Raw genomic sequence first — 14,265 nt, forward strand, 5'->3', positions numbered from 1 at the left:
CTAGCATTGTGGGAAGTATTAAATAATGTGAAGAGCACAGTGCCCAACGTGTAATAAAACTACATTTTTTGAGTAATCATTGATAATAATGGCAAACGAGATACTTAAGTGTAGACATTGCAGTTGGCATTTTTAATCAAAGATTGAGGTTTCTTCAGACTCACAGACAGAGAACAGACTTGTGGTTGTAGAGGTGGGGGGAGGTTAGGGGAGGGATGGAATGGGAGTTTGGGGTTAACAGATGCAGTGTATTATATACAGGATGGATCAACAACAGGTCCTACCGTACAGCGCAGGGAACTGTATGCAGTGTCCTGTGATAAACCGTAACGGAAAAGAATACGAAAAAGAAGGTATATGTATAACTGCATCACTTTGCTGTACAGCAGAAATTAACACATAAATCAACTAAACCTCAATAAAGTAAAGATTGAGGTTTTTTTTTTAATTTTTAAATTTTTTATTTATTATTATTTATTTATTATTTTTGGCTGTGTTGGGTCTTCGTTTCTGTGCGAGGGCTTTCTCTAGTTGCGGCAAGCGGGGTCCACTCTTCATCGCGATGCGCGGGCCTCTCACTGTCGCAGCCTCTCTTGTTGCGGAGCACAGGCTCCAGACGCGCAGGCTCAGTAGTTGTGGCTCACGGGCCTAGTTGCTCCGCGGCATGTGGGATCTTCCCAGACCAGGGCTCGAACCCGTATCCCCTGCATTGGCAGGCAGACTCTCAACCACTGCGCCACCAGGGAAGCCCCAAGATTGAGGTTTCTTGCGTTTAATTTTCTCTTTTTAAAAAATTATAAAAGTGAAAATGAAAACTCTTATCGCTTAGTGTTTTAACCATGGTTGATGGATTGCCTTAGCCATATCCATCTGTATGTTCTACCACTGCATCTTTACACTTGCGTGTATAAAACATCGACGTGCATTTTAATAAGAGTATGTGGTAACGTTGTGGACATTTTTCCATTTCATTAAATAGGCTTTAAAGGCATAATTTTTTCTTTTTTAGGTTGCAAAGTGTGTGGTATGCCACAGGGTTTTGCAGACTTGGCACTGTTGGCAATTTGAACCGAGTGCTTTGTGGTAGGGTGCTGTCCTGTGTGTTAACCGTGTGCTGCACAGCATCCCTGGCCACTGTCCATTACATGCCAGCAGCACTGCCAGTCATAACACCAAAATGTCTCCAAACGTCGCCGCATTACAGCCCACGCCCGCCCTGACTCCCCATACTGGCATCCCACGTTTGAGCATAACGTGCCATAATTTGCTTCCCTTTGGGATATTTAGTCTGTATGCACTCCATAGAATAAGTAACCTTTGTTTTGAATTCCTTGTCAGACATTTTAGTGCACATCCTAAGGGAAATTCCAGGATAAAAGTATGTACATTTTTAAGGCTGTTGTTACGTAGGGAGCCCAAAGATTTTACTTCCTTTCTGAGTCTAGAAGTTTCCACTCTCCTTCCCTTCCAGCCCCATTGAGAATACCTAACATAACTCTCAGTAGTCCCTTTGCGTTCACAGAACCCAGGGTGAAAATCGACTTTATGGTAGCCTTTGCTTTTTTGCCTTGAGCAAAAAAAAGGTTCCTGGGCTAAAGAAAGACGGAAGGCAGGGGGCCTGCTTACAGTGGGTGGAGTGAAGGGGAGCCAGCAGGTCCGTCATTAGGCTCACTCTCTTAGGTTGCAGTTCTTTGGGTGCCATATGGACATTACATTTTTTAATTTACTCATTGGGCGATACCTATGTTTATCCTTTGCTCATTTTTCTTTAGGGATGTTAGTCTTAGTTTGGAGTGGTTTTGAAATCTTTTGAAGCTTTTGGATATTTTGTGCAAAGTCAAAATACTTTGATAATATTACAGAAAGCCTAGATTTTTATGTTGCAGTTGAGACAGAACTATACATGATAGAAGAACAGGCACATTTAGCTTCCCTGTAACATGTTCTCACCAAGATTGAGCTGTGTCCTCCTGCATAAACTAATTATGAGGCCAGAACCTGAATGTTGTCTGATTGAACAATTATTCTGTAATTAGGACAAAAAACGGAGGAGGAAGGCACAGAAGACAATGGCCTGGAAGAAGATTCCAGAGATGGGCAGGTATGTGGCATCACAGCCGAGATGGCGGCAGGAGCTCCGCATTCTGGTCCACCTGGTCGCTGACACCTTTCGTTCCTCATTACAGGAGGACATGGAAGCAAGTTTGGAGAGTTTGCAGAATATTGACATGATGGACGTTAATGTGTTAGAAGAAACCGAAGTCGAGAATAGCGGTGCTCCAGACTTCGGGGAGGATGGCGCTGACAGCATTCTCGAGTCCCTATGCGAGAGCAAAGACTACGTGGCCGTGCAGCTGAGGGAGCTCCCAGCTCAGTTCACAGGACACTCTGTAGGTAACGCAGATGCAGTACAGCGCGCTGCAGCCCTGGGGCTCCTTGCTGCTTTTGTGCTCTTTGTCAGAGCCAGAACACGCAGCTAAGTCACCAGTCACCATAAACAAACACTTAATTTGGTGTCTAAACCTTGGGGTAAATTATATCCATTTAAGCTCCACATAGGTCAGATGTTAATTAACAGGTAACTCTTCTGTTGTATTGTATTGTATTGTATTGTTGGAGGATATTTTTATAATTGAGTAGGAGACACTTTTCTTAGCATAAGTTATAAAATGAAAGGTTGACACTGTTGATAAAAAGTATTTTCCTTAAAAAGAAAAAAGGTTTAAAAAAACTATAGAAGGGTAAGAAAAAAACAGTTCATAATCTCGCCATCCAGATAATCCTGTTGATATTTTAAAGATATATTCCATGTATAAATTTAGACAGTTATATTAAAAGATGTGAAGTACAGTGAAGAAAAGTATTTGTCCCCCCAGAAGAACCCCTCCAATTAAAGGAATCCACTATTAACTTCTTGTGTATAAGGGAGGGCTTTAATCCTGTTGCCGGTGTCGCTTTCCCAGCTTCTCACTTGTCATCTGTTGGCATAGAGCTCTCTGGTAGCCCTCCTAGAACTGATTGCCAGTTTAATCTCACCACCTTGGCGTGCCCAGCCATCTTAGTTTGGTTTTATTTAAGGCATTCTAGCTTTAAATTGGAAGAAAATGTGCCCTTGTAGGACTGAACTTTAAACCTTAAAGGTCAAAAGTCACAAATTTCACGTTATCACCACAGCTCGGCCTAGGCTAGCAGTGAGCTTTGATTTGTCCTCTCAGTGAGATCCTGTTGTGTGTGAATTATTTCCATAGCATGGACTTGGCTTCTAACTTCTCGGTTAATGGAAACATCCAAACCTAGAAAAAGAAAAAAGTATGTGGGGAGGAGTATTTTTATATTTCACTTAAAAAGTTAAAAGGTTTTTTAACTTAATAACCTTTAAGATACCAGTTTTTTTTTGTATAGTAGGTAATAAAAAGAACAGTCAAGTTAAATGTTTGTTTTATACAAAGTACTCTAGAAGAAAGTGCCCAGTTATTGTTACTTTATCTTTTCTTTTTTTTTTGGCCAAGCTGCGTGGTTTGCAGGATCTTAGTTCCCTGACCAGGGATCAAACCCGTGCCCTTGGCACTGAAAGTGTGGAGTCCTAACCACTGGACTGCCAGGGAATTCCCTATTGTTATTTGAAAAGCATTGCTACCAAGTGAAATCAGAGGAGTGCAAAGTTCATTTTCCTTTTGAGTTCAGCTTTGGAAATTCTGCAGCTGGGTGGTGTATGCTGACCACCAGTGTGTGGAAACTGCCTGGGAAATGAATTTGCTCGTTCATTCATTTGGCCAGTGTGGACAGAGCGCCAACCCTCTGTGAGCCTCTGTCAGAGATGCTGGTGCCACCTAGTCCCGGAGTGGGCATGGGGGCTGGGAGGCAGGTGATAAACTGAATACTGTAGGTCCCCCCCTTTACCCATGGATTTGCTTTCTGAGGTTTCAGTTACCCACAGTCAACCGGGTCTAAAAATATTAAATGAAGTAAACAATTCCTAAGTTTTCAATCACATACCGTTCTGAGTAGCGTGATGAAACCTTGCGCCATCCTGCCGGGACGGGAATCATCCCTTTGTCCAGTTATCCACGCTATATACGTTACCTGCCTGCCAGTATAGGAAAAAACACAGTGTATATGGGGTCTGGCGCTGGCTGAAGTTTTAGACATCCACTGGGGCTTTGGGAGCATATCCCCTGTGGGTAAGGGGGGCCGCTGTGATCCAGCAGTGGGCTTGCAGATGGCGGTAGGCATTGTGCAGGAAATAGACGTGTAGGTGGCCTGGAAACTGGTGAGGTGTAGGCCTTGGCATTCATAATTCTGTCTCCACAAAGTAGTCTTGCATTTTGTCTTTCAGGTAGATGGGGAGGGCTTCGAGAACACCTTGGATGCTTCATCGTTGGACTTCAAAGTGCCTCCGGTAGGTTACTACCTGGTTCTGTGGCTGGAAAGCTGACGTGAGTGGTTAATTTTCCATAGTGGAAAAGAGTGTGGGTGTGGGTGTGTGAAAAATTCATTGAGCATCGGTCCTGAGCTGGGTGCTGGGGATAAGAGGTTGAGCCAAATTGTCAGTGTCAGGGTTTGCAGCCTAGTGGGCGTGGTGTTTATGACCAGTGAGTGTAACTCGAAGGTAGAAGTTTGGGTGATTGAGTTACAAAACCATGAGAGGGCTTCCCAGAGGAAGTCCTTTGTGTTCAAATTGAGGTCTGACAGGCCAGTGGAGGTAGCCAGGTGAAGGGGAAGAAGACTCTGGGGCAGGAGGGGGTGGTGCGTTGTAGGGATGGAGAACGCAGGGCGGGGGTGGGGCTGCAGAGACAGGTGGGCCTGACTGCCAGAGTCCAGGAGCCTTTGTCTTCCGTCCAGGGGGAGTTAGGGAGAGGTGTTCAGCAGGGTGGAGAAAGGCTTTCGTTGACACATTTCAGTTATAAAGAACAGTTCTGTGTTGGGAGAAATATATTTTTCTCAAATCCGTGTGATGTGTAAAGCAGCGGCCATCTCTGTGACCTCTGCCTGGACCATGGGAGTCGTTGCCAGCTGCAGAGCCCAACTCCAAGGGGGGAATGGGACGGGCTAATATTACTGCTACCTGTCTGCTTTTGCTGGGGAGAAACCAACACAGTGAGCTTGTCATTGAATTATTGTAGAACGGAATACTTTGTTTTGAGTGGAGAAACTTGTTTGGAACCAGCATTTATTCATACTTGATTGAAAGTTGTATCTGCTAGGGGAATCTGTCCAATTTTTAAAGTGCTTTGTGGATTTTCTTTGTCTTTCCTTCTTTTCAATAGGATATTGAAGAACCTCTATTGGAGCCAGGTACTGATAAGAGAGACACAACAGTTATGGTTTGAAAGTTTTCCCACTGTTATTTTTTAAGCTGTTTGTATATTTTAAGTTGTTTATGGTGTTGTAAATTATTTTAATGGTGGACAATCCAGATCGTACAAGGATCAGAGATTGGAAACCCATTCATATCACCAGATCTGTGGAAGTACCGTTCTGGTTTGTGGAGGTCAAATGCATTTGGTGAGATGCAGTGATTACTTTCATCTCTCTAACCACGTACAGTGGCATTTAAGTAATTCCCCCCAACCCCATGATTCTTCCATGTGTTTCTACACATGAAACAGATCTTGTGATATTTGCTGCAGTCATTTTGATTAATGCAGTTAAGGCAGGATAAAGCGGTGGTCAGGGCACTTATAGCCTGAGAAGTGACTGGATTCCAGAAGAGGAAACAGTTTCTTCATGAAAATTTCCAACGTGTTGTTCCCCTTCTGGACTGCGTTTATCTCCTGCCGGCGGAAGTTTCTGGTTTTCCTGTTGGACTGTTCTGTTCAAAGAATTACAAAGAAATTTGGAAATGGAGCTGTCCTTGAATGGTGATTGCGTTCGATTGAGCACCTTGGACATTGGAAAAATAAGTCGAAGACCCAGACTTGAACAGAAGCATGAAGACTGTCGAGAAGCAGCCACACGGTTGTAGGTGTTTAAACCTGTGGGGCCTTTTCTCTTCCATGTAGCGTAGAGGCTTGCTCTCGCAGGCGGTTGGAGCGCAGGTAGTGTAACCAGTGTAACTTTGTGTACCCGCGGGTTTTCCAATCTCTGTGTAGCTAGCAGTTCTCTTCGTGTTAGTGTGGCAGCCGTGCCAGTTCCACATTTGTGATTGCTTTATTTCCCTGGTAATTAAACCTTGTGCCATTCTATTCCTGTTAAATCCGTAGAAAATGAGAAAATACTCGACATTTTGGGGGAAACTTGTAAATCTGAGCCAGTAAAAGAAGAAGGTTCCGAGCTGGAGCAGCCATTTGCACAGGAAACAAGTAGCGTGGGGCCAGACAGAAAGCTTGCGGAGGAAGAGGACCTTTTTGACAGCGCCCATCCGGAGGAGGGTGATTTAGATTTGGCCAGCGAGTCAACAGCACAAGCTCAGTCGAGCAAGGCAGACACCCTGTTAGCGGTAGTGAAAAGGGAGCCCGTGGAGCAGACAGGCGATGGCGCGAGGACGGACTGTGAGCCTGTAGGGCTAGAGAAGCCAGTTGAGCAGAGTAGTAAAGCCTCAGAGCACACGGAAGCCTGTAGCGAGGAGGCCTCGGAAGCGCCCCCGGAAGCCTCAAGCCCAGACCCCAGGGATAGCAAAGAAGACGTGAAGAAGTTTGCTTTTGAAGCTTGTAATGAAGTCCCTCCGGCTCCTAAAGAGTCCTCAGCCAGTGAGGGCGCTGATCAGAAAATGAGGTTTGTTTTTTCTCAGTTTTAGACCAGACGCTATCTCCTTTTCATTGGTCGTTTAATGACACACATAAGCTGTTGTTTCTGCAATTGGCCAGCCAGACTGATGCAATTGTAGTTTACTTCTAAAGTTTTATTTCTCTTTGTGTATTTTTAATGGGTGATTTCAATTCCTTTTGTTTTTCTCAACCTACTCTGGTTGTGCTCTTAAATTGTTAAGTGTTATTTTCAGCTAAATCGAATTGACTTTTAAGAATCTGCCATTGTATTTGGGGGGTCAGATTTCCAATATAAGCTTGTAAAGGTGCTGTTAAAATTTTATTTCAGACTAATTTTCTGGTAGGTATTCAGTTTTAGCACATACCATATTTTGATTTAGTTGTCTGCCATTTTATTCCTGTACGAGTAACATTAACTTTTGTCTCTAGCTCTTTTAAGGAAGAAAAAGATATAAAGCCAATCATTAAAGATGAAAAAGGTATGATTTAATTTACACGGCAGGGAGCCATCTACGGATCCCTTATTTTGGGAGGGAGGGGCCTGCAAGTATCCACAATTTGGATACAGTAGTTGGTTTTATTATGGATTACTGGAATTAATCATCTAATGGTATCTTGAGAGACTAGTTTTAAATGTTGATGAGCTTCTGTATTTTATGCCTTTGTTGTGATTATTGCTTATGGAATAGTGAAAGTCCTATTACAGGACGGGTCTACCTATGGAACAATAGAATTTTAGAAAGTGCTATCTTGGTTGAGAGCTGATCATTGAAGCCATTTCAGTTTGTAACTGACATGACGTGATTATTCCTCGAGTAAGAAAACTCAGTTTCTGTGATCCAGATTTTTCGTCTTCTGTCCAGTTTGTTGGCGGTAATTAAATTCTTGTCTCAGAGGAGTCGAGACTGGATTTAGTTAGGGTTTAAGAGAGGGCTGCATGTTAGGAGTGGTCGAGCTTACTGTTATGCCTTGAGGTAAAGCATAATCATCTCCCTCCTGCTTCAGGTCGAATCAGCAGTAGTTCTGGAAGGAATCTGTGGGTCAGTGGACTGTCTTCCACAACTCGAGCGACAGATCTGAAGAACCTTTTCAGCAAATATGGAAAGGTACGCTCCCCTTGACCTCCTGTCACTGTGCCTTGATTTGGCATTAAAATATAATAAACCTACGAGTTTAGAAACTTCATACTCGCTGTTAATTTTATTGGTTCTTGTTTCTGGTTGGGGGAAAACAAACAAACAAGAACAAAAACTCCAAGGTGGGGGACCCAACCAGTGGTGGGTAGTAAGCCTTGTTTCCTGGTTGAGAGTGGGTGACAGGCAGAGTAGACAGCTTATAGAACACTGCTCAGAGAAGGTATGTAAAAGCTACAGTCTACATGTCCCTGCTGTGCTTCCACCTTCTCTTGAACAAACTATCTTTTAGCCAATACAAAACTTGAAGCTGGCATGATGAGGTTTTTTCCCTTAACGGTGAGTGAAGAGTTGGTCTCCATGTATCTTCTACCATCTAAAGTATATAGTTTGAGAATTGGAACAGGACAGTGGCTTAAAAATAAATCAACTGGGGACTTCCCGGACGGTCCAGTGGTTAGGACTCCACGGCTTTCACTGCCGGGGGCGTGGGTTTGATCCCTGGTTGGGGAACTAAGATCCCACAAGCCGCGTGGCCAAAAATTAAAATAAATAAAGTTAATTAAAAAAAATTTTTTTTTTAAATATATTAACTGATATATTGGTCACAGGAGCAGGAGGAAAGTAATACAATTCAGAAGCCTTCCGAGGAACATTTAAGAATGATTTTGTTGTCTTGGAATTAGGTAGTGAAATTGTCTTATCAGAAGCCATAACGACTGCCCTGGTCTGCTGGGGACCTGTGGGGAGTGACCCTGGGGAGAGAGGTAGGCGAGGTACCGCTCAGCGGCAGGAAGTTGCAGGGATTTCAGGCAGAGGTTTGGCATCTGTGTCATCCTGACTGCCCAGGTCATTCCTTTGCTCAGGTCCTTGTTCTCCAAATAGGTGTTAGTGAAGGGGTTAGGGAATGAAGCAGACAGGACCCAGAAGAAGCATTCCAAAGGGTGTAGAACACTATGAAGCCCAAACCTATTCACTCACTTATTTAGAATCAGGCACTGATTGTAAAGCCAAAGCAAACAGATACAAAGGGCATTGTCATCATAGATCTTACATTGGTGGAAGATCGCTTAAGAAATAAATGCATAATGTGTTACGATAAGTATATTGAAGATTGCAGTATGCCATCAGTGTGTGGTAGGAAGGCCTAATTTAGATTTGGGAAGTAGGTTCAGCAGTCGTCGCTGAGGAAGTGACGTTTAGGCCAAGGGCTGCGTGATTAGTTTGCCTGGCCCTTGGAGCTCAGCTCTGGACCAGAGCAACAGGACCTAGGAAGGCCTTGCAGCGGGACAAGGCTTTGGAAGTGGATGAGCAGACAAAGGCTTCTGTGAGGAGCTTGATAGCAGAGGACGGGAAGCGGGGAAAGGGCACAGACAGGAACATGGGAGCTTTTTGTGGTATCTGCTCTCACTTAAGTTTATCTGTCATCGGAAGTGATGCCCTTATAAGGATAATGTTTGATGGAAAGGTCAAATGACCCCATGATTAGCTCAGCCCTCTCATTGAGGAGAGGGAAGAAGGCAAAGCTTCATCTCTGATATGAGAACTGACATCTGTATCCATCTCAGCAGAGGCTCTAGCCCTGTATGGGGTGCTTTGGACAGATCGGGGCTTTCTTCAGGCAGAAGTGCAAATGTCAAGGTCTGCAGGGATCCTAGGGAGCATGTATCCCCCTCACCATCTCACAGTCTGGTACACTGAGGTCCAGAGAGAGGAGAGCACTTGTTCACGTTGACCCACTGAGTTCAGAGGAGGTCACAGCCAGAAGCCATGGCTCGTGTGTCTCAGGCTTTTTGTATATCCCAACCCTCACGTCTTTGAATGTCCTCTGGGAACGTTTACACTTAACGGAAGCATTGGTATGGTAGGGTTTAAATCTGTGCTCTTGCTCTGTGTTTTGTATCTGTCCTGTTTCTTCTTGGAATCCTTGTACCTGTTTGCTTTTTTTTTTTTTTGATATGGACCATTTTTAAAGTCTTTATTGAATTTGTTACTGTATTGTTTCTGTTTTAAGTTTTGGTTTTTTGGCTGCGAGGCATGTGGGATCTTAGCTCCCTGACCAGGGATCAAACCCACACCCCCTGAATTGGAAGGTGAAGTCTTTTTTTAAGACATTTTAAAATTTTTAAATGTTTTTTAATTTATTTTTGGCTGTGTTGGGTCTTCGTTGCTGCGCGTGGCCTTTTCTCTAGTTGTGGCGAGTGGGGGCTACTCTTCATTGTGGTGTGTGGGCTTATTGTGGTGGCTTCTCTTGTTGCAGAGCACAGGCTCTAGGTGCGCAGGCTTCAGTAGTTGCGGCATGCGGGCTTAGTTGCTCCGCGGCTTGTGGGATCTTCTCGGACCAGCAATCGAATCTGTGTCCCCGGCATTGGCAGGTGGATTCTTAACCAGTGAGCCACCAGGGGAGTTCCTGGAAGGTGAAGTCTTAACCACTGGACTGCCAGGGAAGTCCCTGTTTATCTGCTTGATTTTGCATTGCATATGATTTGTGCCTTATTAGCTATATCTAGTCTATGTAACTAGTTTCTATTTTAGTTTCTTGAGGTGTAAAGTTGGGTTTATTGGAGATTTTTCTTGTTTCTTGATGTAGGCATTTATTTCTATGAACTTTCCCCTTAGATTGCTTTTGCTGCATCTCATAAATTTTGGTATGTTGTATTTCCAGGTTCATTTGTCTCGAGGTGTTATTTGATTCATCACAGTCTATCTCCCAGTGACTTTATACCAGTTCCCAAGTAGTATGAGAGCCTTACAGCAGTGCACTGCCATTTTCCCCTCCAGCCTTTGTGACGTTATCTTACGTTTTACTTCTATTTAATAAAGCACACAGTGCATTATTGGCTTTTTTTTGGTGAGTTGTTTTGTTTTTAAAGAAAAATGGGTTTTTAGTTACTCATGTGTATTTACCATTTTGGGGTGCTCTTTTTTTCCTTTTTGTTTGTCCATGTTCCCCCTGGGTATCATTTTCCTTCCTCGTTAAACATGTCTTGTAGTGCAGCATTGTGGATGGTGAATTCTCACGGCGTGTGCATGCCTGAGGAAGCTCTTGCTTTGCCTTTGTCTTGCTGGGTATAGAATTCAAGGTTGGCTGCTTTCCTCCAGGCGGCATAGCCACTCTCCTCCTTCTTGGTTGCGTCCTCTCCAACCAGCTGGCTGTCATTCTCACCTTTGCTCCTTAGTGTTCGTGCGTCTTGTCTTCCTCTGGCTGCCTTCACGATTTCTCTTTACCACCGGTTAAGTTTGCTGCTGCTGTGCTTTGGTTTCATTGGCGAAGTTTTTTTCCTGTGCTCCGCGCCTATGAGGACATATTGCTGTTGCTCTGGTTCATTTTGTTTTTTCTGTCTTTTTTCTTGGTTTAATTTCAAATGGTTTTTCTTACTACGTCTTCAAGTTCCCTAATTTTTTCTTTTGTCATGTCTGTCCTCAGGCCCATCTGGTGTAGTCTTTTCCAGAAATTCGGTGTGGGTATTTTTAAACATCTTCCATGTGCTTACCTGACGTGCTCAGTTGTTGCTCTGCCTTCTGGAACGTACAGGATACGGCCCTCCTTGCTCACTAGTTCTGTCATTGTGTCATTTCTATTGACTGTTTCTCCTTTTCTGTGCTAGAGCCCTGTTTTCCTGCTCCTTGGCTAGCTAGCCTCGTTGTCTTTGATGCCACGTGATGACTTTCACCTTGTTGGGTGCTGGTCCTTCCTGTGTCCCCATAAATGTCTTTGCGCGTTTGCTGGGCCCCAGTTCAGTCACTTGCTCCTCCTGAGGCTTGTTGTTAGGCGTCACCAGTCAGGCCAGGGCAGCCTTTAGCTGTGGCTAGCTTTGTCCACTCCTGAGGCTGGACCCTTCTGAGTACCCAGCCTCTTGTGCCCGGGAATTACAAGCTTTTCCACTCTGGCTGGTGGGGTCACTCCGGTAACAGTGAACTGTTCATGGTTCTGAGTGAGCCCGGGGGATTGTTCCCTCTGCCCGTTACTGGTGGGTGTCTCTCTAGCCTGGTTGGTCACCTCACACAAGTGCACGGTTGTGGGCAGCCCTCTCCTCTGTGGTATTCTGATTGCTTGCTGCCTTCCTCTCCTCTGACTCTGAGCTCTTGTCTGTTCAGGGATGCTGCCCCTCACTCCCTCCTCCCTGTTGCTGGCTGGAACTTCTAGGTGGTGTGCCAGGGCAGTCATAGGAGACACCCCTCGGTTGTTCCCCCCTTGCAGGGGTCACCGTCCTATGCAGCCTGCTGTCCAGTGTCTGAAAACCCTTGTTGCCCACATTTCCTCCGGGTTTTTAGTTTCAGGCGGCAGGAGGGTAGCTGCTTGGTGCTCTGTCCTGGCTGGAAGCGGAAGCCCTCTCTGCCTCACATCAGAGCTGTTCTCAGCCCGGGCCTGCACGAATTGGGGTGCATTTCTGAGTCAGCATCCCCGTAGCTTTCCATGGGAACTGTGGAATTGGAGGAAAAGGTCTGAGTGGGAAGGACTTTTGATTAATTAACAGGTTGTGGTTGATGAAGTCTAACTGTCTTTAGCTTTTCTTGTTTGTATTTTGTCACTGTGAGGGCTAATCTTAGAAGCAATTGTATTTTGATAGGTCAGGATTTATTAGAACCACTTTAATAGTTTGTTACGAAGAACAACAATTTCCAGAGCAGTCAAAACAAGTGGAAATAATTCTGATGATCAGTTAACTGCTAGCAGTTCTTGATAACGTAGTGTGGTTATTTGCATGAGAAAATAAGAGTACCCTTTTCTCACAAAGGTTGTTGGAGCCAAAGTGGTGACCAATGCCCGCAGTCCCGGGGCCCGGTGCTACGGGTTTGTCACCATGTCAACGTCCGATGAGGCCACAAAGTGTATCAGCCATCTCCACAGAACTGAGCTTCATGGAAGAATGATCTCTGTTGAGAAGGTGAGGCTGTTCTTGCTGCCGTAACTCACAGAGCTCACAGGCCAGAAGACCTGGTCCCTAACCCGTTTCTGTCTGTGTTGTATTTTAGGCCAAAAACGAACCTGCTGGGAAAAAGCTGTCTGACAGAAAAGAGTGTGAAGTGAAGAAGGAAAAATTGTCTAATGTTGACAGACATCATTCTGTGGAGGTCAAAGTTGAAAAGTAAAGTGCTTTTTTAAAACCTTTCCCTTCAGAGGAGGGCAGGTGGCAGCCACAGGGTCACCAGCTCCTTATTTAAAGCTTGGGTGGTTTTTGGCATCTTGCTGCCACTTAGTATTTATGTCCAAGCAAGTTAGTAATCTGTTGAAAAAATAACACAGACTGAAAGATGTTTGAACAACACGGGTTTGAGCTGCTCAGGTCCGCTCACACGGGCAGTTTTTTCAGGAGTAAATACTACAGTACTACAGGTGCAGAGTTGGTTGAACCTGCAGGTGTGGAACCACGGATAGGGAGAGCCGATTATGAAGTTACATGTGGATTTTCGACTGTGGAGGGTCGGCACCCCAATCCCCATGCTTTTCAAGGGTCAGCTGTGTTTTTACTTCATTTTTGGCATTCTGAGCCCTTGCATGGCCTCTCAAACCTTGGAATCATTTCCTGGTCCACATTGATCTTTGTGCAGTTCTTGTATTTTATCACAGCAACTGCGGAAGCCCAGTTTTGCAAAGACAGTTTCATCCAAAGGAATGTAGCCTGATCTAATATTGAAACGAGTGACCACAAGCTAGTAGTTCACGTGTTGTCTGGCAGATAGCGAGTATTTCTTTGTTTCCCTCAGAAATTTAAGATATCCCAGGGCAGTTGTGAGTTCACCCATCCTGGTGTACCTTGGCACCATAGTTTGGGAACCACAGGTCTGAGAGACTACCTTTATAAAGGAGGTGATTTGCATCTTTGATCAAGATGAAAACAGGGACAGATCTTTGAAAGCAAGCATTCCCTATTGGTACTTTTACCAAAATTTTAGGTTTATCTTTTTTTTCTTTTTTTTTTTTTTTTTTTTAGGTTTATCTTTTTTGAGAAGATAGACTTTGTTGAAGGGCTTGACAGGGTGCTGTTCTCAGAATGCACAGTTTATGTTGAGTTTGTATTGTCGGCACAGGTTATTTTCATTTCTAGGTCCACTCACACCCTAAAAATTGAATCTTTTGCTGAGAATGTCAGTCTCACAGTAATTCTGTTTTTCTGGGTTTTTTTTTTTTTTTAATTTTTTTTTTTTAAGTACATATTTTTTTTAAAATTAATTAATTAATTAATTTTTGGCTGTGTTGGGTCTTCACTTCTGTGCGAGGGCTTTCTCTAGTTGTGGCAAGTGGGGGCCACTCTTCATCGAGGTGCGCGGGCCTCTCACTATCGCGGCCTCTCTTGTCGCGGAGCACAGGCTCCAGACGCGCAGGCTCAGTAATTGTGGCTCACGGGCCCAGTCGCTCCGCGGCATGTGGGATCTTCCCAGGCCAGGGCTCGAACCTGTGTCCCCTGCATTGGCAGGTGGAT

At 44.5% G+C, this 14,265-nt stretch overlaps 1 protein-coding gene across 1 annotated transcript in view; it reads left to right on the forward strand.

The window, feature by feature from the left end:
• SAFB2 (scaffold attachment factor B2) overlaps positions 1-14,265 on the forward strand; it is a 33,762-nt gene that overhangs the window by 4,002 nt on the left and 15,495 nt on the right. The window contains exons 3-11 of the mRNA XM_061190681.1: positions 2,037-2,101; positions 2,187-2,390; positions 4,337-4,399; positions 5,268-5,295; positions 6,204-6,714; positions 7,137-7,186; positions 7,713-7,813; positions 12,580-12,729; positions 12,818-12,930. Coding sequence (XP_061046664.1) covers positions 2,037-2,101; positions 2,187-2,390; positions 4,337-4,399; positions 5,268-5,295; positions 6,204-6,714; positions 7,137-7,186; positions 7,713-7,813; positions 12,580-12,729; positions 12,818-12,930 — 1,285 coding nt within the window. The remainder of the gene's footprint in view (positions 1-2,036; positions 2,102-2,186; positions 2,391-4,336; positions 4,400-5,267; positions 5,296-6,203; positions 6,715-7,136; positions 7,187-7,712; positions 7,814-12,579; positions 12,730-12,817; positions 12,931-14,265) is intronic.

This window comes from Eubalaena glacialis, chromosome 4, assembly GCF_028564815.1.
Source record: "Eubalaena glacialis isolate mEubGla1 chromosome 4, mEubGla1.1.hap2.+ XY, whole genome shotgun sequence".
NCBI lineage: Eukaryota > Metazoa > Chordata > Mammalia > Artiodactyla > Balaenidae > Eubalaena > Eubalaena glacialis.